This window comes from Anopheles cruzii, chromosome 3, assembly GCF_943734635.1.
Source record: "Anopheles cruzii chromosome 3, idAnoCruzAS_RS32_06, whole genome shotgun sequence".
Taxonomy (NCBI): Eukaryota; Metazoa; Arthropoda; class Insecta; order Diptera; family Culicidae; genus Anopheles; species Anopheles cruzii.
Window position 1 is genome coordinate 9,364,155 of NC_069145.1, and position 26,032 is coordinate 9,390,186.

The 26,032-nt window shown below is 50.4% G+C and overlaps 4 protein-coding genes across 6 annotated transcripts; 2 read left to right on the forward strand and 2 right to left on the reverse strand.

The window, feature by feature from the left end:
- Positions 1 to 345: 345 nt before the first annotated feature.
- Positions 346 to 1,338, reverse strand: LOC128269788 (uncharacterized). Its single transcript, XM_053007192.1, has 2 exons — positions 1,012 to 1,338; positions 346 to 937 (listed from the first exon to the last, which is right to left on the reverse strand). The coding sequence occupies exons 1-2, from the start codon at positions 1,326 to 1,328 to the stop codon at positions 346 to 348; spliced, it is 909 nt and encodes a 302-aa protein (XP_052863152.1). The 5' UTR covers positions 1,329 to 1,338.
- Positions 1,339 to 2,083: 745 nt separating this feature from the next.
- LOC128269789 (lanC-like protein 3 homolog) lies at positions 2,084 to 3,413 on the reverse strand. The gene is made up of 2 exons (XM_053007193.1): positions 3,236 to 3,413; positions 2,084 to 3,174 (listed from the first exon to the last, which is right to left on the reverse strand). The coding sequence occupies exons 1-2, from the start codon at positions 3,411 to 3,413 to the stop codon at positions 2,084 to 2,086; spliced, it is 1,269 nt and encodes a 422-aa protein (XP_052863153.1).
- A 390-nt stretch (positions 3,414 to 3,803) lies between these two features.
- Positions 3,804 to 5,825, forward strand: LOC128272431 (golgin-84). 2 transcript variants are annotated; one of them, XM_053010238.1, is made up of 4 exons: positions 3,804 to 5,057; positions 5,128 to 5,302; positions 5,371 to 5,446; positions 5,504 to 5,825. In XM_053010238.1, the coding sequence occupies exons 1-4, from the start codon at positions 3,880 to 3,882 to the stop codon at positions 5,716 to 5,718; spliced, it is 1,644 nt and encodes a 547-aa protein (XP_052866198.1). In that variant the 5' UTR covers positions 3,804 to 3,879; the 3' UTR covers positions 5,719 to 5,825. The 2 variants fall into 2 exon arrangements, with proteins under 2 accessions (XP_052866198.1, XP_052866199.1); XM_053010239.1 differs by having other exon boundaries at positions 5,371 to 5,433; positions 5,504 to 5,666.
- A 180-nt stretch (positions 5,826 to 6,005) lies between these two features.
- On the forward strand, positions 6,006 to 8,622 carry LOC128272066 (ralA-binding protein 1). Of its 2 annotated transcripts, none has more exons than XM_053009794.1 (5): positions 6,006 to 6,129; positions 6,207 to 6,339; positions 6,474 to 7,316; positions 7,609 to 7,792; positions 7,873 to 8,622. In XM_053009794.1, the coding sequence occupies exons 1-5, from the start codon at positions 6,036 to 6,038 to the stop codon at positions 8,620 to 8,622; spliced, it is 2,004 nt and encodes a 667-aa protein (XP_052865754.1). In that variant the 5' UTR covers positions 6,006 to 6,035. The 2 variants fall into 2 exon arrangements, with proteins under 2 accessions (XP_052865754.1, XP_052865755.1); XM_053009795.1 differs by having other exon boundaries at positions 6,477 to 7,316.
- The last annotated feature ends 17,410 nt before the right edge of the window (positions 8,623 to 26,032 follow it).

Here is a 26,032-nt window from a genome sequence, read left to right on the forward strand (position 1 = left end):
ATTTTGTATAGTTGGACATTGTAGTACGTTTTATTGACATAATGGGCCATGGGACAAATGTAACGATACAGATAAGAGCAAAATTTCTTTGTTAAATGATTGCAGGAATGTTAATGATAAGTTGTCTTAATGCTGAATATTATCTAGTATAGGTTTCGCAAGCAACAGTAATTACAGCTCGCCTTGAATGATGAATTAAAGCAACAAAAGCGTTTTACATAAATTACATGTTTTATTATTTCTGTAGCCTATGTACAAAAATGCGTTCGCGCATACGACGACTATGCGATTATCACAACTGAAACCCCATAATGTTTTGTTCCCTTTTAAGACTCAGCCTCCCGTCTAGACCACCAGAGATGGTTCCGGGTCATCCGATGAGCGAGCGGAGCGTCCGCACTTGTTCAGAGGATACTCGTACTCGTCCGAATCATCGTACCGTTCGTAGCTGTCGTACGTGCCCAGACAGCCGCACTTCTTCTTCGGCTTCAGACACTTGGAGCAATGTTTCTTAGGCTTCTTTTCGGGCGAATCCTGCTCCTCCCTGGTGGTGTCGACCTCTTCCTCGGTGCTCTGATCATCGGTACACTCGTCGCACACTGGTGCGTCTTGTCGCAAGACTTCAAACTTGGGCTCCTTGAACTCGACCTTGCCGTAACAGATGTCACCGTAGCTTTCCTCCTTCGGATTGCACGGTGCGCCTTCCGTTTCTTCCGACGAGTACACGCGGTAGTGCACGCGCTTCCGCTTCGGTGGCTTCAGCTCGAGCACGTGGAGATTGGTTTTGAACAGGCGTTCCTCGCGCAGGGCCTCCTGTTTCGGTGGTGGTGGCGGCTTGACGGGACGCCCGTACACGAGCAGATCCGTTTCGGGGATGTTTTTCTTGCTCGCATACTCCATCGCCAGCTGGCGGCTGATGAGATCGGCAGGATATTTGCTACAAAAAATGCAATCAGCAATCACTAACTGGTGGCCGGCGTTGACATTAGTGAGTTAAAGCAATAGACTTACCGGACAGGTTGTTCGTGGTTTTCGAAGCCACACTCGCAGGATCGTGATTTGGCAAACTTCGGCTCCACGTGATCGCAGGCCGAGGGACGAATACGGAACTCCTGTTCGCACGAGCACACGTCCGGTTTCGGTTTTAGCTCCAGCGGTTTGGTGACGTTACATTTTTTCTTCTTAAAAAACGGAAACGGCTGAGGATCGGGACCCCGGGCGATCTCCCGTTGGCAGTCGCACTCGTTGCGATTACACGCGTTGCACTTCCTTGCTTCCGTTAGGGCAAGGGCTGCCAGGACGAACACTAACGCTAGCAGCAATCTCATGATGCCTATGGCTTCGCTTTCGCTACCCTCTCTACTGGCCGGTCTGAACTTGACCGTGAAAAAGACTGACGGAACCGAACGGGTATATGGAACGTTTTATACCTTCCGCAACAGCGCTCGGCAGCCACCGCTAACATAACCACACGCCATAGCACCACGTTCGTTTGTTGTTACTTTCCAGGGACACTACAAGCCGATTGGTTGTGGGGCTTTTTCCGCGAGTTACACACACGGTAAGCGCGGACAAGTTCAACGGTGGTTTCCTCAACGACGTGCCACCAGTACATGACATCAACCCCCGAGCTGGGGGGGATCTGCGTGACGTTCTTCGGTATTTACTTCCACATGGTGTCATTGCACCAGGTTCCGGAGTGGCGCACGAAACTAGTGGCAGAAAAAGTTGATATCTTTTGGCACGGAATTACAGCGAACCGCCCGTAGGCCATTGCGATCTTCACCGAGCATGCTTTCGCGTTCCGTCAATGCGATTGCGAGGGCCAGCGCGGTAATAGTATCAGGCAGTTTACTTTATTTTTTAAACAACGTCGAGAGTTGCGAATTCAACGTTCAACAGCAAAAAGAAAAGCATGAAAATCGCATTTCTGGTTGCAAAGTTGTTCTACAGTTTGTTATGGTTCTCATAACATGGTGCTGCACAGAATATAGTAAAACCCCTTTGAATGAACATACGTTGTTTTCATAATTTGTCGAGCGATTTACACCCATTGCATGTATTTTTAATGGTTTCTGTTTATTTATTCGTCATTGTGGGCATTTACTTTGCTTTCAAATACATCCATAAATGGGAAACTGGCAGTGGTTGGATCTAAAATATCAACCAGGAAACAAACCGTACCGGACAATCCTTCGTAGAGACTGTAAGGCCGATCGGGGGCCAGCACTCGGGCGGAGAAAGTGCTGGTGGTAAAAAATTCGGCAAACTTTTGAGCTCGGTACAAATACCTCCGTTCGCCCGTCAATCTGTACATCAACAAAAAGGCATACCCATTCCCAGCAACACCGTGACAAATGCCTGGCCCCTTGCGAAGCAATCCACGGGCCCAGATAGTATTGGCACACTTGCGGCAACCTTCTAAATAACGTTCTTCTTTAAATGTGAGATATGCTTTGGCCAGAAGATAAATTGCCCCGGCGGCTCCGTGACACCAATGTACCAGCATTCTGTCTGAATCGGGCCTTGTAGGAAAGTTCCCATCGTCGCTTTGCAAAGACAGCACGTAGTCGATTGAATTTTTTATGTCCGCTACTTTGGCAGAACTAACATTTTTAAGTTTGCCATCCTCCGACGAAAGGAACCATCGGGATTCGAGCAAGGCATGCAAAATGGCACAAATGCCGTGGGCTGCACCAAGATACTCCTTGTCATGGTACGCATACATCAGCGGAGAAGCGGAACGCTGCTTAGAAGCATACTCGCGACCGCGCCTCATAATGGTCTCGCACACTTTCTCCACATCCACGTTGGCTATTGGTTTCGGTTGGACTACTTGATTCAACCAATAAGCGCCGTGAAGATAACCCGCTCGGCCTACCAGCACTTCGTCATCGCAGTTGTCGTCTGTCGTGCAAACGCGAAAACCTTCTAAAAATTCTTCGACATCCTTAGCAGCGTCCTGTTTGTTGCCTCGCGCGTCGGAAATGGCCGCCGAAACTGCGGCTATCCCAGCGTTACCGCAAAGAAATGCTACAGTGCGCTTGTTAGACTGTCCTTTTCCTGTGGCTATTGTTTTTGCTAGGTCAATGTACATCGCGGCATGATCCAAACACGGGTAGGCTTTTGCCGTTGCTGGCGACCGGGACAGCTTCCAAAACATAAACGCCGTACCTATTTGATAACGATGCCATATGCTTAGAAGGAATAACGAAGCAATATTGAGACTACTTACCGGCGGCCCCAACATACAGATCATCTCGTGGTGTCTCATGTTTCTTACTCAATATCATATCCACATAAGTTTTAATCAGTGTCAGCACAGTTTCTTTGGAAACATATTCGTTGCTATTTCCGTGCACATCTTCGTTGTAATCACAATAAGGGTTTCGAAAGCAACGTTCTCCGGACATTCTGAATTTGGCGATTTCCGTGCACCATTCACCTTATTCCTTATTTACCATGAACATAAACAAACTCGGACCAACATGAACATTAGCGACCTGTCGGCAACGAAGTGCTTACGTTAACGAATTGGATATTTTTAAACTGAATATTCCACGATAGACATGTGAATTGTTTATTTTAATTTTATGCTATAAATGATTAGCACCTTAAAAGAACGCATTTCCGCGAATATTTAAATATATCAACGTAATATTGGTGGAGTTCAGATGAATGTAATCTGGAACCGTCTGACTAGCAGCACTGCTGTCAGCTGTCGAACGGGTTCAATGTTTACGTGTTTTTCTACTGTTTTTCTACTGCACCTGATCGTAGAACGGAACACGATTCTTTTTATTAAACGTTGTGTATTGGATCTTTTTGGCTATTTATAAATCATCTGAAATCACGGATACTTGAACAAGAGTCACGCAAATGTCGTGGCTCCAAGATTTGGCCGGTAGGGCGGAGAATATTCTCACAAAAATCGACCAGAATGCAGCGACAGTGCTACAGAATCGCCCTGATGATGTGGACGGCCTGTTGGAAGTAAGTGTGACGAGTGAAGGTCCTCCAATACAAACCACTATCAAACCAAGGAGCATCACTTCGCACCTCAACGTACGGTCTCCGAAAAAACTGGCTAAGCCTGTGGCGTACGAAAGAAACATTGAACCAGACGCGGATACTTTGTCGTCCAAATCCGAAAGGCAAAACATTTCCGAGACTTCATCCAGGCGCAGTTCGATCAACTCGAAAAAGGAAGGAACTGTTATTGACATGAGCACGGTAGTGGCCAGCAGTCCTAACCCTGCCGGTCATGAGTTCAGTTATTGCATCGAAAAAGAGCTGGCTGCCACGAAAATTATTCTTGCCGAGGTCCGGTCCGAGCGAGACGAACTCAAAACCGATCTAGACGCAGCCATGTCGCAGCTCAGCAACGGAGAAGCGGAGGCCAAGCTGGTGGAGCTGGAATCACTCTGTGAAAGCTTGGTAGAGGAAAAGAACGATTTATCCGGCAAACTTCTCAACACGGAAGAGGCTAACAGTAAATACGTTAAATCCATCTCCGAACTGGAGTCAACCGTGGCGAAGCATTTGCAAAACGAACAGGAACTACACGCGAGACTGGAAACGGCCAAGCTTGAAGCTGAAAATGCAATGTCCGAACTGCAACAGTATCGTGTACGGGCTCACGCAACGTTGCAGCTGAAGGAAAAAACCATTGAGCAGCTAAAGGAACAAATTACCTGCGCCAGCAGCAATGGTGGTGCCATCGATGGACTCTCGAACGTTAGTAACGCCGAACAAATACTGCAGATTGAGCTAGAGCAAACGAGGCAAGAAAAGATGAACTTAACGGAAGAGCTCAACAGTCTCCAGGAGCGGTTGAAGCAACGCGAAGGACAATTTCTGGCTTCAGAAGAACGGCTAAAGACAACGGTGTACAATCTTGAGCAAAATACTCAAAAACTGCAGCAGCAGCTAACCTTCGAGGGTGACAGATTTCTGCAGCTGGAAGATGACTTTAAAATCAAACAGAACGAGCTTTCATCTGTTCGGAATGAGCTAGTGAAACAGAGGACCATGTTCGCGTCCCGCCTGTATGAAAAGTAAGACACCAATCGATTGGTGAATTCTATGAAAATAAGACACATGATCGTTTTTTTTCAACACTTGAAGGGATGCAGAGCTACAAAAATTGCATAGCAAAATGCAGAAACGTCCAACGAGTCCATCCACTGACCTTGAAGATCGTCTGGTGTCGCTGACTCAATCGTTAGTTCAAAAGCAAACGACACTGGAAACGACCACGGCAGAAAGGAACGCTCTGCGATTGCAACTGGAAAAATTGGAAGTAAGTTTGAACGAATGCGAATTACTCTTTCAGTTGCATATAATTGTTTTTTTTTCACCATGCTCTAGAACCAGTACCGGAGCACTGCATCCCAAGTGAGGCAACAGAGAGCGGTCTATTTGAATAGCAACGTAACCGATGATGGTAATGTCCGTTATCTCTTGCACACTGTAACAGATCAGTAAACGTTTTTCTTTGCAGCCAAATCACAGGTTCCCAATTTTATGGTGGAAAATCCTTTCGACAACAACGTTGCCCGTAGGATGAAGCGTGCATATTCGTCCCTCGATTCGGTTGGCATTCGATTGGGAGTGTTCCTGCGCCGTTACCCTCTCATCCGCATCCTGGTTATTGTATACGTAGTTATCCTGCACTTATGGGTTATGTTTGTACTCTTATCATCGACACCGACCTAGGAAAAGTTCCAAACGAATGTGTTAAGAAATAGCAAATTATGATTTTATTCCATTCGTCGGCATTTAATGCCATACAACTTACCCTTACATTGTCACATGCGTAATAAATCAGCACTTCTGCAAAAATGGGAAAAATGAACTTAATTGTTTTTCGTTATCGTCCTTTTTGTGTTTGTTTTTCCCAAACGGCGTAATCGATTACGCCGTCGGTGGTGTAATTCGGTCACAGTCAACTGTCAGCTGTCGCAGCTGGTGGAGAAAAATAAACATCAACAAATCACCGCAGTTGGCGATCAATTACGGTGAAAAGTGTTGCTATGGATTTCGACAGCCCGGATTGTGTGGAAAAAGATTTTCCCGGATTGTACGCCTCGGAGGCCGGCGGGAAAAGCAAGAAAGATGAAAAGGATTGTGCGTGTGTCTCGCAGGGCCTCGGGTGGACGCTTCATAGTTTCATTTGTGTGTTTCTTTTCCGCTGCATTCAACAGTTAGTGACGCCGACCCGGAGAAGGTCAGCAAAAAGGAGCTTCTCATTGGCCGGCGGAAGGATAAGAAGGAAAAGAAAACCGCTTACGCCACCTTAGAGGGGGAAAGCTCACCGGAAGAGGACCTCGAAACAAAGTAAGCTGACCGACCGGGCTCGTGTGGGGTGTGCATGTGCATTCGTCACCACTCGCGCGCTCCTGCTCAGTCGCAATAGTGGTGCCCCAGTGCAAACGTAAAATGTGGAGTAAATCGATGTTTCTCTTTGGCAGGAGCCCTTCGAAGACGAAAAAATTGAAAACCTTCAAGTTCCCATCGAAAAGCAAGGAGAAACGGGAAAAGTCGCGTGAAAAGGAAAAACCGGAACCGTCGTCGAAGCTGGACGACGTCGGGAAAACGCCGGACAGGGCCGAAAAGGAGAAGGAAAAGGAGAAGAAAAAAGACAAGGAGAAAAAGGAAAAAGAGAAGAAGGAAAAGTCGAAAGACAAGAAAGACAAGAAGCTGAAGCAGGGCAGCGTCAGCGAGGAGGTGCTGGAGCTCGGTGACGCTCAGCCGATCTTTGGAGTGTCGCTTGGGCTGGCCAACGAGCGCAGCCGGTGCCACGATGGGGTGAGCTTGCCGCTCGTCGTGCGGGACTGTGTCGATTTCTTGCAGGATCACGGACTGCAGAGTGACCAAATCTATAAGGTCGAAGCCGTCAAGACCAAGCTGCAGCAGCTGAAGCGAACCTACAACAACCGCGAGGGCAGCTGCGTTGGCGAGATGGACGTGCCGATTGCGTGCGGTTTGCTGAAAATGTTCCTGCGCGAGCTTCCCGAACCGATACTCACCACCGATCTGTCGTCGCGCTTCGAAGAGGTCGCTTCCCATTCGCAGGTGTCCCAGCAAGAGCAGGAACTGGTGTCGCTGGTGGAACAGCTACCCAGCTGCAACCGGACGCTGCTCTCGTGGATGTTCATGCACGTCGATGCCGTGACGCAGAACGAAGACTACACGAAAATGAATGCTCAAAACATTGCGATGCTGCTCAGTCCCACGCTGCAAATGTCGCACCGCCTGTTCGTGGCGATCCTCTGTCACTGCAGCACCCTGTTCGCTGACACCACGTTGCACAAGTGAGTAACGCTTCCATATCTACAGCGCACAGATCACAGATTCCGTTAGATAAACGACGTACTTTGAAGTGCAAACAAACGAGTAAGATAAGCAATGATCGCCGTACAGTCGCTTGTCGTATGGGCCAGTTTCACTCCTTTAAACGTTCCATCAACATCCAAGGAAACACGCACAAGCTGCCCCATTAGATGATGAGAAAAATGCGCTTTAAATCCGTTTCAAAGTTTCTGTTAAAGTAATTTTTGTCGCCTTTTCTCTTTCATTAACTTAAACTACTATCGTACCTTACAGGTATGTGCCTCCAATAACGGCTTCCAGCCCCAACTTGCCCGAAACACCGGAAGAAATATCGACCGAATTGAGAAAGCAGGAGAGCCTATTGGCACAAATTCACGCCGAAATGAATGCGGGCTTTGTAACGAAGAAGCGCGAGGAACAGCTGTGGGAAGTGCAGCGTATCATTACGCAACTAAAGGTAACGTATGCCGCTCGTTTACACAGTTTGTTGTTTCACGTGCCACTCCTTTTTCGGTACCTTGTCTCCGTCTCCGGCAGCGCAAACTGCGAACGTTTGAGAAGAAATCCGACTGCCTACAGAAAAGTCTGGACGACACCGTCGTCGATGGCGACATTTCGATCGACTTGAACCTGCAGAAGGGTAAATTTTCGTGCTCAGACGACGAGTCGTCCATCAAAACGGTAACGGCCATTTCGACCGAGTCGGCCACCAACACGGAAACGAAAAATACACCCCAGGAGACGCCGGATCAAACTGAGCGCACCGCGGAGCGTAAGAAATCGGTCACCGATTCGCCGGACACTGCCGTGAGCATGGAGCCGGCGCCAGTGCCTCCACCGGTGGCAGCAGCAGCAGCAGCGGCCGTCCCACCGCCACCCGTGGAAGTGCCAAAAGTGAGCGACAAAATAACGGTAACGGACAACGGGTTTCTTCTGCTGCCCCAGAATCATCCCGAGTACCTCACGTTGATACGGTTGCAATTGGAAAACCAAGAGCTGGTGAACTGGAAGGCGCAACTGCAGGCACGCATCCAGGCCGAGCGGAACGAGATCGTGAAGATGAGCAAACTGCTCATCACGGACGGCAGCGTGCACGGTGCGGCGGCGGGACACTTTGATGGTTCGATAACGTCGACCGAGGACTACGACCGGCTGGTGGCGCACTACGAGAAGGAGAACGCGCTCCTGGAACAGAAGCGTCAGATGCTGGCGAAGGAAATTTTCGAAGAAAACAAGAACCTCATCCAAATGCAAGTCGATCTGGCGCTGAATCGGTACAAAGTTTAGACCCCGAAGGACGTCCTTTGCTCCGTGCGCTTGCTGATATGCTCTCTATCGAATTTCAGTTCAGTTAAGGCCAAAGTTTGCGCTCAAAGTAGCTTTATTGATGATCAGTAACACACACTCTCTTACCGGGCGTAGGGGCATTGATAAGCGAAGAGAATTTATTAGTTTTCACCTCAAGCTAGTCCCATTACTGCAGCAATCCTCTTCGAGTTGACCTTGGCGGGTGGTGTATAGGTTAAGAAACTGATACAGTACGTTAAAATAAATGTTTAAATTTTAATCTTCTGCTGCTTCTGTTCTAAATCGAAAGACCGAATTTCCGCTGGCCAACGTTGCTGCACGGCGAGTGATGTATGCGCCAGCCAGGAACTAACGTGTACTACCACCAGAGCCAGTTGCTATGTCAGATGTGTGTGCATGAGCGTGTCGTCCTTCCGCGCGAGTGTCCGGCCGAAGATCCCTCCGCCGAAGGGTGTGTGTGAGTGTAAAGAAAATCTTCGCAAACAGCATTTGGACGATGCAAAAAAAAACACCAGAACTCAACACAAACTGTGCGCGCGCACAAAATAAAAATTGTTTGAAATATACCTATGTGGATGAGAGATGGATAAATAGAATACGGCGTGTTATGTAGGGACGCCCCGTAACGGGAGCACAGGAGCAGCGCCGCAACTCCGTTTCGTCCACCGCTCCGACCGATTTCAAATTACAGTGCGGTTCGAAAAAATGTCAACGTTTTGTTACTACAACGTACGCTTCTCCAACAAACCAAATACAGCTCAAACAGATGTTTAATAAATTATTGCTGTACACGTTTACCGCCACTGAAGGTTGTAATTTTCCAATGCAAATTATCCGCCACATCGGTGGCCAGTTTTTCAGGTCGTAGCGGCTGCACGGGCGCACGCAAGTCATGCTGTTGCTAATCGCGTACATAAGCAACACTCATCAAATCGGCCACAAATCCGGCCCGATTGTGTGAGTGCAGTGCGTTACCTTATATTGGAAAAGCGCACTTATTGGCTTCGTTCGGTCGCGTTGATAGCCGCCGGTGGCGGGGTGGCCGCGTGGTCGCGCACTCTGTGCGAGGGTGTGTTGCGTACGCCGCGTGCGTTGCGGCGTGAACAGACGAAGGATAACGCCGGAGAGATTGCAGACTTCGATACGCGAACAACCATCCGCCACTCGCGCGAATGCACTCACCGATGCATGACCTCGGCCGGCAGGTCGGTGGTGGAGTGTATTGGCGCGACCGCCGCGGAAAGGATTCCGGCAGGAGCCGAATTCGCAAGGCCGCGACAGCGCACGTGTGTGCGTGCGTGAGTGGTCGCGCCAGAAAGGGAAAGCGCCCACAAGGAAGCGAAACAAATGAGCGAACGGAAAAAAAATCCGTCCACCAACACACGCTCACGACGATCGGGGTCTTATCCTGCTTCCTTCGTGACCGCACGCGGGCGGGCGGAAGACCATCTGTGCGTAGTCGCCATCTCGCTTACGCCTACACCGGGCGCGGCCGTGCGCCGTTGTAATGCTCTCTCGGTGAGTTTTTCGGCAGCAATTTTGGTCCCCTCTTTTTTTTTTTGTTTGGTTTCGATCGGCTTTTGGCCAACGCACTCCCGCGTTCGGGGAGGGTTTCGGGCGCGCACCGTGGCCAGTTGGCGGTTAGTCTGTAAAAAAGTCGCGTCCGAAGCGGTAGCCTCCGGAACGGCGCGTGTCTAGCCCGGCTACCCGGCAACATTCCACAAAACACAAGACACGGGTTTTTGCTTATCACCGATACCTTAACACCTCCTAAAACTAGAGCAACGCCGCACACTGGGGTGTTGGGGCCGTTTGAGCGCGCGCGGTATCCGGACGATAGGACCCGGACACCCGGACGACGACCGACGAGATGATGGACGAAAGTGTCGAAGTGATTAGTTAGGCGTGTGCGGGTTGTGTTCCATCGTTGTGAAGTTCACCGTGCTCTGTAAGTTTCCGCGACGGGAGATGTCCCGATGTCACAGACCACCACCGCATACTCTCCGAACCGGCCAAAGGGCCTGCTCCGGATCCCGGAAGTTACAGATCCATGACCGCGCGCGCGATGTGATGTGTTCGGTTCGGTTCGGAAATCGAAGAGCATAGTGAAAAATGCTACACTCGGGTGGCCAAATACTTTGCCCAGTGGGCTGTGCCCCGTCGTCGACCGGGCGGGCTTGCATGTGTGCCGCGTGTGTGACGTGTGAAAGCTGGCGCCCCCGTGTGAAACGAGGGCCGGAAAATTTGTGGTTCACCTGCTAGGGGTTTGCGGGTTCCTTCGCTTCGTTCCGTTTTTGCTGCCACCTTAAGGCGAGGCACACATACACACAGGCGAAAAAGTCACTTCAGCGTTATTTTATTTCTTCTCCGCCAGTCTGTCCGATTCTCCGGCAAGCTATGCCGGAGGTGCGGCAATCGGAATCGTTTTCAAATACAGTCCGCCGCGCGTGTTTTTTCTTTTCGTTGCTTCCCCGATTGGGGTCCTTCTTTCGCTCGCGCATTGTTGTTGTGTGTCCCATGTTGTAACTAGTTTTTTGATTTATGACATTCCCCACGTCCATTTTTCGGGGCTGGGACGGTGGCGCAGGCATACCGCGTCCTCTGCCTGGCGTGGGCCGCGTGGCTCACCTTCTTTTTTCGGCCCATCGAAGAAGAGCGATTTTTATTTTTGCTCCATTTTAGGGTTCCACAGTATTACTGCCGTCCGCGCGCTCGAACGCGGGCATAAAATTATACATTTCGTAAAGTCATAAATATCGATTCAACATCGCCACCCAAAAGGGTAAAAGTTTAGAGAAAAAAGGAACCGCGCGAACCTTTTGCGGGTGGCTCAAAAACGGGCTTTCGGGCCGGGATATGCGGGTGAATTGATTGAAATGTGGAGGCAAAAATTGACCTAACCACTCGGGAACATCCCTTTCCGGACAATGCTGAATTAGAATAAAGTTGGGCTACAGCTTTGCATACGTTCGGTTTGAGTAAAGTTCTATTTTTTGACAATATTCAACCACTGAGTAGAAGTGGCAACTGAATCACTGTTGCCCTAATCGATTTGCCATTTCTCACCCATTCGGAACTGTGATCCGCCAGCCGTGTACCGTACCGTACCGCCGTGGCCAAGCGAATGTATCCTATTGTACCAGCCACAAATTGCCACGTAACAACACATGCAAAAGAAAATTATTGTGATACAGAAAAAAAGAAGAAGCGTAACGATAGTCGTGTGAAAGCGCGGCCACCACAACTCTCCTCGACTACCTCCGCAACTACCTCACTGAAGAAACCTAGCAGTACAATCCGGATGTGGGGCGAGCCTCGTGAACGTTAACAGGTAAGGACTGTCGCCGTTTACATTTTAAATTGTAACGCAACTGAAGAAAGAACTAAACTTTAAGGCTTAGGACGCTTAAACGACACTCCGGAAGATCCCCGTGGTCTGAGAAAATTACAAACTTCCACGTTCGCCATAGGTGGTCACGCTCTGCCGTTATCCTGAAACGGATCTGCCCAGTCCCGCGGTCATCGGCGCTACCGAAAGTCCCTTGCTGTCTAGGTTAGGGTGGTAGGGACCTAATTGCTGCGGCACTTTTGAGGAAAATGAGCCACCTCGAGTCCTGCGAGTCAATTATCAAACCGTGCCGTGCAGCACCGGAGGGTTACCCATGCGAAGGCCGTTGAACTTTAGGGAACTATTTAACAGCCGTTTGAGTGCTCGCTATACGGTCTCGGAGTCGCCACAATACTCGACACTTCGCTTCAGCGGGTATTCCGAGTCCTTAGACAAACGCTTCAATTGGAGATTTTTGGGAGCAAAATTATGCGCCATTACGTGATCCTTGTTTCAAACTGTATCCTATTCGGAACGGTCCAACCGCTCCGAAGCTCCACACAGATGGTTTCATTCAAGTAGCGTTTATCTGAAATGCGCACATTTCACGTCACCATTTCTCAGTGCAAGGCCAGCGCCGGGTTGTTTGCAGGGAGGCCGCGCTATCACAGCCCCGTTATGTACGCTGTTATGTTCCGGTCGCTTATCGGGTACCTGGTCACCCTCGGTCCAAAACCGGCCCAAGCGCCGCTCCGGTGTCAGTGCGCAATTTTTCGCATTTTCATCTCATATCCTGCCACCGACCCACCGTACCGCGGGAGGATGCCCTCTTCCCGTGTTTGGCACTGTCCCTGTCGCCCGCCCGCTTATCGCCTCGCTCTGCTCGCCGTTGGCACAAGCGGCTCTTATCAACGTTTCTGATCGGATCATCAATAAATAAATATTAATAATTTTCTTCCAATTTATTTTACTTTTTTCTGGCTGCGTGAAATTAGGAAATAGAAAAGCCCTTCGCCTGTCTGTCCCGTTGCCTGGCCGGGTCGGGGTCGGGGCCGAGTAATTCGTGTCCTGTATTTGCGTTCGCGTCCGGTTCCCCCCTCGGCACCGGGCGCCCGTAATAGGGAGCCGGTTGTCGGTCGGTGATTTGCTGTCCATTCTGCCGTCCACGCGTCCTCGTGTGTGTGTTTCGTTGTCCTTTGACCGTTTTTTGTGTGTTGTGTGCGGTTACCTTCTTCACTTCTTCGGCCCCCTTGGCATCGCCTTCTGAAGAGCGTCTCCGATATCGGCTGTTATGCCGCTCGGTGCCGGCAGCGAATCGCAACATTTCCAGAAGGACCTTCCGCGTCACTCTCAACCATCCATCCGTCCGGTGGGTCCGATTGTATGATTTCCTTTTTCGGGACGACCGCTGATGGGGACGATGATGATGTATGCCCGATTGTGTCGCCCTTCGCCGCGCGCGTCCCTCAGCGCCCACAGCGCCCATTGCGCTCCTGGCAATGACGGCGAGCTTTCCGTGCATTATTATTACACGACGACGACGACTTGGCCGCCAGGGGTGGATTATTTGCGTCTAACTAGATATCGAGAGGTTCCTCCGAATGTGTGTGATAGATGTCCCCCCTCTCTCACTCTGCCGCGCTCTCTGTCTGTCTGCCGAAGAGTTGTCCGTACTCCGGGGTCGAGATCCGGTCGGGGGCCCACAGCCCAAACACCTTGCCGTTGACTTCGACAAAGAAGTGACCAAGAAATGATGACATACGCACACACACACACACACACGCAGACGGTCACGGAGCAAGAGAAATAATAATAATATGTGTCCACCCACGGCGGCCCCACGTGCGGGTGGCCGAATTTCAGGAAATTTTCACCACACAACAGGAAATTTATCTCCAACGCAGGACTCGCAGGCCGGAACGGGGGGCCGAGTTGTGCAACTGGCAGGAAGTGGTGGTCAGCGCCGACGGACGGTGCGTGGAAAAGAAAACCCAAATCCTGGCCCAGAAGAAGCCAAAAAACGACGCCTCGGGCGCAGAAGGCGGAAAAAATGTATCAAATCGACATACACATTGAATAAATGAGAAGAAAATTGTATTGAAATGGGAGCGAATTGAAAGGAGCGAGGCTGTCGATATGGTCTGCGGTCGATGGTCGGCCGTCGGTCAACATGACACGGCCCCCCACCACCCGGTCGGACATGTTACTTGGCCGCACATTGAATTATGTGTTGGTCCAAAAGGACACGAGCTGCGGGTTTTGGGTGGTTCGCGTAGTGGCTCCAAACTGGTCAGTGGCCATATTTGATATTAATTTGGGATCTAAGTTATAGGGTGGCTGATTTGGTAACCTATTTTTACTTAGAAAACCGTGAGCAAGTATAAGGAAGGCAGATTGTAAGATTAATAGACTTTTACAATGAAATCCTTCAATCACTATTGGAATGTTGGAAGGACTCTTTCTTACTACTCTTGATAAACTTGAACTTTGAGCATTTAAAGGTGTGACACTTGATTGATTTACGTCTGTATTGAGACTGCATCGCACAGACCTAGCCCAATTAAATTGGCCTATGGTCGGTTCAGAAAGGACCAGACTTCGGTCAACTCAACTAGGTGGCTGGACCCACTGTCAAGGCTTCCCTGGCCACCTGACCAGCTTTTCCCAGCTTGGACAAAGGTTTGACTATCTGTGATCCGCCATGAGTACATCCAATAACTTTAAGCAGGCTGCGATTCGCACTTGTTGCCATTGTTAATTTACAATACTAAATGACGAAGTACTAAATTTGTACTAAATTGAGTATGTTTAGTACAAACAGAATAATGGTTTCAATTACCTTTAATAAGATTCCATTGTTCGTATTGATTTTGTTGTGAACTGTTGTTAAAAGAATGTGACTGGAAAGTGAACCCTTACTTCAGCAATATTACATGCCTTAACATTTGGCAGTTACAATGCTCATGTTTTCCAGCATCGAATATCCTGCGGCGCAGCACTATGTCACTCGTGGCTCTGACTGTTTCCCGAAACCGGACAAAAAGGACTGGTCATCAACACACACGCTCTCTCCCGTCGCCACCGCGCTTTTCCCGGGCGGCCCTTTTTCCCCGGAACTGTTTGTTTCGCAGCTTCCGTCCCGTCCGTCCTGTCCGTCGCTCAGATTTCGCATAACTCACCGAAAGACGATACTAAAAACAAATCCTCATTAGCGCCGTGGGGCCCACGGGCGTCGGCTCGGCATTCGCGCTTCGGGAAGCCCATCTCTCAACCATCGCCACCGTCGTCGTCGCCGTCGTCTTAAAAGCCGAAAACTTTGACAAAGTGCCGAGTGGCCGGGGCGGGCCGGGGGGAAAACTGAAAAGAAACGAAACTGTCCCGTGAATCTCTCGTGGTGGCCGCAGAACACAAAAACAGTCGACAGCCGACGACCGGCCATTCGTTTCCGTTCCGGTTGCGATGTGGACTCCACTTCCACTTCTTCTCACTCCGCGCGCCCTCGGCCGCGGCACCCCACTATCTCGCACCACCCACCACCCCCGCAGGCCAGGCCGAGAAAAATTAACGTTCGAGGGCGCGCAAATAATTTTCCCCTCTCTACTTGTATGTACAATTTTCGCTCATCACTTTTTCAGCAGACCGTTCCTCCGCTTTCGCTCTCGCTCTGCGCTCTTCGCTCTTCTTCCCTTTCTTGGTTGCTCCAGTTTTTCCGCCATCGCCCCGGGGGCAACGCCGGAGATGGATCGTGCGCCGCCCGTGTGCTTCGGCGTAAAAGGATATGGGCTGTAGTTTTTGTTGTGTGTTGGCAGGACCGCCAAGAACGCGCGATGGCGAGGAGCGTTAATGACGGGGCGCGAGGGAGGGAGGGGCCACACGCCGTCGGCCACACCGAGCGCAGCATTACATGCGCCAGGGTCTCTCATATATGCAGTTGGGCGCTCTGCTTCGATTATGTGCTGTCATAATTTTTTAACGAATTTCCACCACCAATACACACGCCACGGCACACATGTGTGAGTGTGTGTGAACGTGAAATAGTTTCCCACTTTGCGATAAACTTTTGAACGGTCCGCGAGCCCCCCAAAAAGGCTACGCGTGAGGCAATAGGGAAGACTCGGGAAGAAACTGGATATTTAGGGGCATAAAGTTTACCGTAAAGCTCAAGCGGGAGCTTTGCACTGGGTCGATGTGTGAATTTGTTTCCAAAATAATCGCTGTGAATGGCACCAGATTGATCATTGTTTGATCCTTCACCTCCAACCCATGCATACATATTGGAAGTACTACTGTGGCCAGTCGAGTATCCGTTTGTTTTGGGTCACAGTAGTATTCCTTCCTGTCAAAACTGCCTCGCAGCAGCATCAACTTTGATGGTTCGTTACTTTGATGGTTTGATGGCTTTGAACAGCAGTTACTTTGATGGTTCGTTCAAGTGTGTGAAATATAACGGCACGAAACTGTTTAAGGTTATGGTTTAACGTGTTCCAACAAGGATCAGTCTCTTGGCGGATCTCGTGCACAGGCTCCCTAGTATAGGATGCTCTATTTCGGACAGAAAAAAAATCCTGGGCCAAAATCGACGCGAAACTAAAATTCGTAAGACGAAATTAATAACGCCGCCGGGCGAGCCGCGGAGCCGAATAAAACTAATGCGCGGAAAAAGCTTGAAAGAAAAGGAAGGAAGAACGTAAGAAAACCCAGCCGATCTCAGCCTTGGGAAGAAGAGATAAATTCATCAGGGAATGCTGGCGTGCGTGCGTGACCCACTGCGCGAGAGTGACAGAGAGCAAGAGAGAGAGCGAGAGAGATGGCATCGAAGGAAAACTCATCTCATCGCGTCTGCCAGAAGCTCCTTGCGCTCCAGCTCCCCAGCATCGGCGGTAGCCGGCGGCAGCGCTCGATGAGGATGCCGTCCGTCCGTTCGTGGTGTTGGTGAGCGACAGAAAAAAAAGCAAACCTCCACCACCAAGAAGACGAAGAAGACGACGAAAAACATCATTGAAGAAAGGAAGTGCGGGATGCGAGATGAGAGCGCCCGTCGCGAGCTGGTCAACCGCCACGAAGCGAGAGCCGAACCCGGGAGAGCAATGGACTCCTCCTCACACCGCCCACCACCCCCTATTTCGTCCTCTTTTTCCAGAGAAAAATGTAAAAATGAGAAAAGTTTTTACTTTCCATTCGCCTTGCCTCGCCGTGTGCGTATGTGTTAGTGCCCAAACACACACACATACACGGAGGCGCACGGAGAACGGTCGTCACCGTCATAAATCGCTGCTCTCATGTGCCCCGAGCGCGCGTGTGTGTGCCTGTGTGTGGTGGTCAAGCAATTGCAACGCCGTCTGAAGGTCCTTTTTCCTGGTGGGGGGATGGCTTGGCCGGCAGGGTGCGGTGCGGTGAGGTGTGATGTAATGACCGCGTTTGCCAACTATCTCGCCGTATGAGGTCACGCTCAAGAAAGAGAAGGAGAGAGAAGGCAACAACCATCATCCGAGGAGGCTGATGGGAGGCCGCCATCGGGATTCCTTTTTTTTGCTTTTGTCCCTTCCGATATTGTTGTTGTTGTTGTTGGCCCCTTTTTTCCAATTTTCCAACTTTCTGGCCAACAGCTTCCGGTGGTGGTGGTGGCCCCAGTTTCCAACGTGATGGCCGGAGGCCCTGAAGTGAGGAGGGTAGCTTTGAGCCAACTCTGCTCGTGTGCGTGTGTGTGTGCCATGGATTTCCCTGGGTTTTCGTGGCCAAGAAGGTGGCGGACGGAACGGAGAGCCGGATCCGATTGAAATGTTGAATTTGTATGCAATCGTCTTCGTCGGAGAGTGAGCGAGAGCGAGCGAGAACGGTGCACGCGGATGAGTTATGAGCGTGTCCTTTTCGCCGCCTGCTCGCTCTCTTTCGCTCCACCTTTCGTTGGTGAGCCGTCTCACTCACGCGTTCGCGCGCCGTCTCACGGGTGAGCGTACGGCTCTTTCTTTCTCTCTCTTGCGCCGAGCGTTACGAAAACTTTCGTCCTGAGCCGGGAGCCGCGGGGCCAGGACTTAACGGGGGCGGGCGGTGGCCGTGTGTCTGTGTACATACTTTCACTTTTTATTTCTGTTTCATTCCCCAGCGCGACCGACCGCCTGCCCGTCGGGGGCCGCAATTTTGAACAAACCCCACACACATTCGGACACAAGGATCTCCGTGTGAGTGAGAGAGAGAGAGGGAAAGAGAGAGTGAGACAGAGCCACAGCCCGTGTGGTCAGCGTCGGGTTCCTGGGACTGATTTTCACTTTCGCTTTCGCCGACCGACGGGTGGAAAGTTGGCCCACTCAGTTGGGCTCCTGTTATTGTTGTTGCTTTCTTTGCCATTCGTCACGAATGGCCGTGTGTGTGTGTTGGTAAAGGGCGGATGGAGAAAGGATCTGCGGCCACACCGTATGTACTTCGGTCGCTCGATTTTCCTTATCGGTGCCCCGTTTTCCTGGTCCTGGTCGTCGCCGTCCTCGGTGCCCGTGTGTCCGTGTGTGTGTGGGGGGGTGGTGGTGGATGGCCGTTTTATGTGTCTCTCGGTTAGTAGCGTTTTACCTAGTGACCACCGGGCGCAAGAGAGACGCGAAAGAAAAACGCTGGACAATTCTCAACTTCTCAGCGACGCAGAACGATGATGATGGCGATGACGATGACGGTGGTGCACAGGGCGAAATTTTATAACTTTTCCCTTGAAAACGTAGAAGGGAAAACTGGCCGACAGGACACACACACACACACGCGCGCACGCGGACTTTAAATGGGGAATTTTTATCGATATTTTTAAAGCGAAAAGCGAGCTCGGCGCCATCACCCGAAGGAGATTCGGGTCGAGTCGGTGGGGGTCTCGACATCACGGTGCGGCGGCCATTAAAGTCAACTTTAGACCGGGCGGCTTCCGGTTTTCGCCGAAAATGGGGCGCCACTTTAAAGATCACCAGTTGCGCACCTCGGTCTCGAGCTCCGTGCGACAGATCTGCTGTGACCATCGGCTTTAAACTCCACGTGGTACGGGCCCACGTGGCCGGCAGTATGAATATTTAAATAGGCACCGTTTAAAACGGCGATTTTCGAGCTCCACGTTGTTCGTTTCGTTTGCTTCTTTTTGTCGCTGGTCATCAACCGATTAACCGGGCCGGGTGCCGGGCCGGAAGATAGGGAATGTATATTCATAACGCACGATAAGCACGCACGGGTGACAGGAAAATGCGCCCGTTCGGTGCTGCGTGTCAGTTTAAAATAAGTTCCGTCGGTCGGCGAGAAGCAGGAACTGCTCGTTTCCGGTATGATGTCAAAATGGGACCCACTCTATAGGCGTTCCGGTTAGTATTCGGTGGTTTTATGAGCGCACCGAGGTGTCCACGGTCGGCGGCCGTGGAACGATTTCTCCGAGCAGCCGGAACACGGAGAAACGGATCCAGTGGAATAGGGTTAGCGTCCTTTTAGACCTTCGCCATTCTTTGGTTTCGTTTCGTTTTGCGTTAAAATTGTTAGAAAATGCTGATAAAGTTGTGCTTTGTCTCATCGATCAATCGTTTGCTCGGTGGAATGCGCGATAATTTGAAGCAACTGGCGCACAGTGCGGCCACTACGTTTCGTTACCTGGGGGAAAGAAAATGAACCGAAACCGTGCGTCGTTTGCCAAAATAACCCCCGCCTACATTCAAGAGACTTCTCAAGCTCATGGCTTACGGTGTTGCCATGGTAACGTGTGCGCCCTCGGATGGTGTCAACGTCCTCAACGATGCCTCAAAAGTGTGACGTCTTAACTTGATTTTAGATTTTGCGGACAGGACGACGTCGCATGATGTTGTATCAAATAAACGGCGGATGATTGACTTCATTTCTTGCCCCAAACGGAACAAGTGTACGATACGTTATTAGGTAAATCCAACATGCACTCAGTCGGCTGCCTTAGCACCATGTGACTTCTCACTTTTCGCCGAACTCAAAAAGTTGCTCCGTGGATACATGTTCCGTTCGGAAAACTGGCACAAATGTAGATTGGCACAAATCCCTACTCTATGTATGGCACACAGAGTAAGGATTTGCATAGAGTTTACAGGTGATGTGAAACATTTGCGTTGCTGATGAGTTGTAAGCAAATTCCCGTCTTTTTTTGTCCTCAGTATATTGACGGAAGGATATTCATTTTGGCCAAATTTAATATTTTAACCATGCCAGCTGCGCGACATCGACGTGCACTACGTGGGTTACTCTATCAACGGGGGTGACTATCTAACGTCACACTGTCAACATAAACATCATCTAACACCTTTCGAACCATTTTATAGTTGGCTTTGGTTCCAAGTTGGCTATCGAATTTAATAATGACACGACGTGAAAAAACCATTAATGATATCGATCGACTGTAAAAACACTTTTCGACCGTTCGATCACCAGCACCGGCACGTATTTGCCGCACCGTCACGCCTCAACACGACTCTATTGTCCACCAATTTTATCGATCACCACCACGAGGCTCCGGGGGTCCATCTGGCGTTTTGTGGCGGCAGATTGTGCGTACCTCGGGGGGGCAAAACCGTGCCAATGTAAATGGGCACTCACGTGTCATAAATTATATCTGCCGTATGCTGACCCACCGCCGGCGGTGGGGCTCTGGGCGCGATTTATAGGCGCTCCTATAAAGGCGACCAAATCGCATCCTGCCCGACGGCAAATTTAAATAAATCCACCAATCCAAAATCGGACCTGAACGACTCCCAAACTACTCCCAGAAGGGGTTGTTGCCTCGAACACCTCGAGGCACCCGCGGCTTCAACTATTTTAATGATCCTCGGGCTGTGTGTGTGTTCGAGGTTTTTTTTTACTCGCTTTCCTCTCTAACACATGTTGCGGGAACAGCATGGAAGAAAAAACAGACCGAAGCGCATAAACTAATCGTAAAAAAAGTCCTCAACCCGGTCCCGGTGGTTGTTGTTTCGGTGGGGTCGGGAATGGTGGCGGGCTCCACTCGGACTACAACGAAATCGCGTGCTCACAATTATTACGCCCCTAATGCCCCACGCCATGCTGGTGCTCTTTAAAACCGAAGCAGCGTTTAGGATATTTTTCATTTATGATATTTTCATTGCACGCCTCGGACCGGGTCAGACCGGGTCGGGCCGGGCTGTGCCGGGCCGGGTCCGGGACAGGCGCGGTGGCGCGGTGACGGCGATTAGGCTGATGATTATGGTTACGGCGGCCGTAAGGGTGGAGCTGAGCGAGTCCGCGCGCGCGCGCTCTTGGCCACCGAAAGGGTGTATTATCAGCCGTTCGCTTTTCCGACCCCGGCCGCGCGCTGGCAGTATCCTGTCATTAGGCGACAGCACCGCTCGACGCGGACTGACCTCCCTGACCACCGATCGGCCCCGGTCGTTAGTCCGGTGGCGTTGGGGTGTAATTTTTTAGACAAAAAGGAAATAAATTCCACCACACCCAGCTCCGGGACCAACGATTTTCACCATCATCTCTCTCGCTCTCTCTCTCTCTCGCTCGCTCTTTCTCTCACTTTCGCACTCTGCAAAGTGGTGATTTTGAACTCGATGCTCGGTTCCGCCTCGAAGGAGTTATGGCGAACACATTCCGTCGAGGCCGTAATCGGATCCGAGGAGCACCGGGGAGGAGCTCCCGGGGAGCAGCCTTTAATCAAGAAAAGTGCGTTGAAAGATATTTTTGAGGACGGACACACGAGAGAAAGTGTCCCTGCCTGGTGGCCCCCTTGGGGGCGAGCTACGCTACGTTTTCTTTCCCTAATTTTGTCGTTTCGATTTATTTTTCCACACTTTGCTTTCTTTTCCCTTTTTCCATTATGACAACACCGCTGTCTCTCTGTCTCTCTCTCTCGCTCGCTCTCGACCTGGTGGAAGTTCATTTTTCTGGTTTTCACATTATTTATACAGTGCACACCCAGGCTCCCGGGCCGGACTCCGGTGAGCTTGAGCAGATTCCCGATATGCGTGTAATCTCCGGAATGGTCATACCACCGGGCGGACCAATTTCATTACCTGGCTGCAATCTTATGCTGGCCACACCCGGGGAGCCGAGAGCCGAGAGCAGCAGCATCGGCGAAGATGGCGAAAAATGAAATCAATCAATAGTTTATTACGTTACCGGGGTTGGTCCTGCACTTTCGGAATCCACTGCCCGGGCGACGGCCGCTAAGCTCGGGACGCATTACCACCGGCGGACCCGTAAGCCCCTCCATCCGTCCATCGGTCCGCCTGTCCGTCCGGTGGTTCCACGCCGCTCGTACATCATGTTCTTTTGCACCCGATTTTCTGCTATGCTATTTGCAACAGTGTTGACCGGGGACCGGACTACGGTGGACTGCACTACGCTGGCCATCCTCATATGCTTTGCACGTTTCGTTTATTAGTTTTGTCCGTTCGCACTGCGTAGAGCAGCACGGAAAGCCTGGGGATGTTGGACCGGGGGCCCCGTCATTGAAACCGAAAGGGCGAGGCAGGCAATACTTTGCGGGCCTCTCGGTGCTTTCCTCTCTTCATTACGTTGCTCCGAAGCTAAACCTCTGAAATTGGTTTCGGAATGTAGAATCCTTTTTATGCGAAACACAGCATTTTTCATTCACGCATTTTTCATTTGGAGCAAATTGAGTTGCTCAATGTTGTGCTTTGTGTGATCCGAAAACTGGTGTACCGAAATTACTCTTTTGTTGTGAAAAGATTCGACTATTTGACAACCGAATCATAATTCAATCGTATTGGAAGTTATGTTTCCGTTTGTGTAACTATGATCTTGTCAACTTCCATTGTACATCTACATCCACATGTATCCACATGTTGATAGAACTGGAATATACAGCCACATGACATGACCAGCCCACCGGAGTCTGGCGATGCACGACAGTCATACAGCGTAGGCCTGAAAGCTATCTGACACTAACAGGATTTCATCAGTTTTGAACAAAGTCCATGTCCCAGATACGTGTCTGACAGTACTGGGATTGTAAAGGTTTGCTATAACCCCAGTTTTGACCGTCTCTCGACACAAGATGTGAGCAAAACAGTTTGATTTGTGCTCCAGTGAATTAAAGAATAAAACAATAACTTTGAAGGTTATTATCGAATCATCAAGTTCAATATAAAACAGTTGCAATCATTCAATAATATAATACTTTACTAAGAATACTAGAGCTTTTTATATGCTTAACTACTTATTGACTTACGGACTGTGATTGAGCATGCCCTTCGTAGCTACTTATTGACCGACATGGCAGCTTTCAACCAAAATGACATTTAACGCGCACCCCTGATTCCAGTGTTTGTTTTGAACTAAGATTTTCATACCTAAAATGCGTAGCCTTCATTGAATTGATGTTGAGAAAATATGTCAAATAGTGTGATAAAAAATTACATTACACTCAGCTCGAGCACTAGTAGCTCAGCTCTCAGAGCACCGGAGATTCGTATTCTGGACACCGCTGGAAATGCTGCAAGTGGCGAACGTAATTCATGATTAGGAATTTATTTCGCCCGTTGCAATCTAAATTTAGCGGTTCCGGTTCCTCTCCATCCGGTGTGTTTTGTTGGGGGGCCTCCGGACAGGTCCTTCCCATTGTAATCGTCCTTTGCATCGCTGGGCTACGTAACACCGTCGAAGGTACGCATGGCCCCAAATGCCTCCATTATGGCTGGGCGGGCCGGGCCGGGCCGGGCCGGATGATGCTGTGTGTTGCGCTGTGCATATCTTTCCCCTTGCACAAAAGACTGGCGGTGGGCGATCTACCTCTCTCTTTCTCTCGCTCTCGCTCTCTCTCTCTCGGGTTCCGGCGCCGGAACGAGAAGGCGGAGAACACCGTGCGTTCGGCTTGTTGCAAAATAATTTTGCTAATCTGATCACGTATCGATATAAGGTTCATTACTATGTTTCTGATTTTTTATTTCTTCGCAACCGAAGGAGCGCATCCGTTACCCTTACCCTGCTTCCGGGCTATTGCTTGTGCTATTTGTTGCCTTGTTTCGTTCCTTGCCGAACGCCGAAGTGTTCCGTTTGTGAGAACCAACGTGTAGTGGCGTGGCAATGGATTGTTCGGTTCAATCCATAAACTCGCTGTTGAGCTCGCCGAAGCGGGTTGCCTTCAGGAAACTCGAACGATGCTTCTCCGCCAAACTGGCCGCCCCCGGAGGTTGGATGGAAACTTTAATCGCTGCCGATCCGACGGCTGGCCTCACTGACGGCTGGTTCCGATGATAACGGACGAAAATGACGAAAGTATGCCCAGGACTGACGGCACCGGACAACGAATGATGGCCGTGCCAAAGTGCACCACCCAACCACACACACACACACACGCATGTGAGGGGGATTTTCCTGCCGTCGTCGTTGGACACACAGAATCCAATCAACACCCCGAGTCCAGGCCAAAAGCCAAACCAATGATAAATAAGCGTTCGACAAACACACATCCCGACGGTTCCCCGATGCTGTGTAAATGAAAAGCGACACGGCCGCTGTAGAAGGAAAATGGCAGCGGTGGGGGCGACGGCGGTGGCGGCGGCGGCGGCGGCGGCGGCGCCGTTGGCAACGGCGTCGTAGGCGAATATTTTTTCGGCTTGAATTTCCTATGTACAATAAATACAATATTTTTAATTAATTATAACTTCTCGCATGTGTCTATGTGTGTGTGGCCGTGCTCTCTCTCTCGCTCTCTCGGGCAGGCGGTCGTCCTCGGCCGTGTGTGCGCGCGTCTTTATGTGCCGCAGCACATCCTGGGCCCAGCATCTTCGGGTCGGGCCTTTTTCTTCAACACAAACTGCCACCTCACGCCCAACTGGCCACCGGAGGATGTGTGTAGAGTGTGCACACACGCACACACGCTCGCGCACACGTGTCTGTGTACGCTTCCTTCCTTGCTGGTCCACCCGGTTGGTCCCGTAACTGTAGACGCTCTCAAGGCTACCCGTGGGGAGGGACCGCCCCACGGACCGTGGTTCATATTTTTGGTGGAAAAATATAAATTCTCGCCCAGGCCAGGGACGGGGCCGGGGCCAAGACTGGCCCGTTAATGTTTATTTTTGCCTTTGCATTTTCCTTTTCCCGCTTCCCGTCATTTGGGTCTTCTTCTTCGGTCGCTAAAATCCGTGTGTGTGTGTCGGTGTGCCGATCGCTCTCATTTTCCGGTTCCGGGCCGCTTTCGCTATAGTGTTTCGCTCGAACCAGTTTCTGTCCTTTTCTGGTCACTTTCGGGCGTCGGGCTCATTTACTGGGGACGACGGACGGACGGTCGGGGCAAAAAGTTGTGACGAAAAGCCTCGCTCGGTCCTGAGGAGTACTGAGTGTTGCCCTGCCTGCCACTAGTTCCGCTTTCATTATGCTGACTGGCTGGCGGGCTGGCGGGCTGGCGGGTTGGTGGGTTGCGGCCGGCATGGGCAGGATGCGGCTGGCGCTCGGGTGGTCGTCGTGTGTTCGCACGTCATCTTCAATTTTCACCACCCTCTTCTATTGGGTTTTCTCTTTCTTTCTTTCTGCGCCTTGACTTCGGTTTGAGGCCCCGTAGCCGTCCTGCGAGGGGCGCTTTGTTGCGTCTCGGGATCCGATTTTCATTTTCATCGAATCGTAAAATGTGCGTGAACGGGATGGACCCAGACAATGTGAATAAATTCGCGACGCCGGCGACAGTTTTCGTCTTCGGAAAGTTTGCATCATAAAATGCCACGACAAGCGCTGTTCTGTTTACATGCTTATGATGGATTATTTGCATTCGTTTTGCAATTTGAGTGCTTTCGGCCAAAGGATTGTAAAAAGGGCCATCACCGTGCTCCATTTCCATCCATTATGTTGTCATGTCACGTGGCCTAGTCGTGCGTGCCATTACTGCCATCAAAATGATAAACAGACTTCACTTTAAATTCAGGATAATTAAGAAAACATTTAATTTAAATTTTTAAATAAGTTTGTCTCGCCAATTACCTTTAACATGCCTCTGACCCGTACCTTTCTGACAGTATTTAACCTACACTGCTTTTCATAATGATAGCCTCACCCGTTTTTCCAGACTGAGGCTAAGATAAAACGCTGAACCTATTTTTTATAGAT

Bases quoted from the DNA above. Each gene is read 5' to 3' on its own strand.
- LOC128269789 (XM_053007193.1), bottom strand. From the start codon at position 3,413: ATGTCCGGAGAACGTTGCTTTCGAAACCCTTATTGTGATTACAACGAA. The intron at 3,175-3,235 runs GTAAGTAGTCTC...GTTATCAAATAG, and splicing joins TCTGTATGTTGGGGCCGCCG to GTACGGCGTTTATGTTTTGG.
- LOC128272066 (XM_053009794.1), top strand. From the start codon at position 6,036: ATGGATTTCGACAGCCCGGATTGTGTGGAAAAAGATTTTCCCGGATTG. The intron at 6,340-6,473 runs GTAAGCTGACCG...TCTCTTTGGCAG, and splicing joins GAAGAGGACCTCGAAACAAA to GAGCCCTTCGAAGACGAAAA. The intron at 7,317-7,608 runs GTGAGTAACGCT...CGTACCTTACAG, and splicing joins GCTGACACCACGTTGCACAA to GTATGTGCCTCCAATAACGG.
- LOC128269788 (XM_053007192.1), bottom strand. From the start codon at position 1,328: ATGAGATTGCTGCTAGCGTTAGTGTTCGTCCTGGCAGCCCTTGCCCTA. The intron at 938-1,011 runs GTAAGTCTATTG...CATTTTTTGTAG, and splicing joins AACCACGAACAACCTGTCCG to CAAATATCCTGCCGATCTCA.
- LOC128272431 (XM_053010238.1), top strand. From the start codon at position 3,880: ATGTCGTGGCTCCAAGATTTGGCCGGTAGGGCGGAGAATATTCTCACA. The intron at 5,058-5,127 runs GTAAGACACCAA...CAACACTTGAAG, and splicing joins GCGTCCCGCCTGTATGAAAA to GGATGCAGAGCTACAAAAAT. The intron at 5,303-5,370 runs GTAAGTTTGAAC...ACCATGCTCTAG, and splicing joins TGCAACTGGAAAAATTGGAA to AACCAGTACCGGAGCACTGC.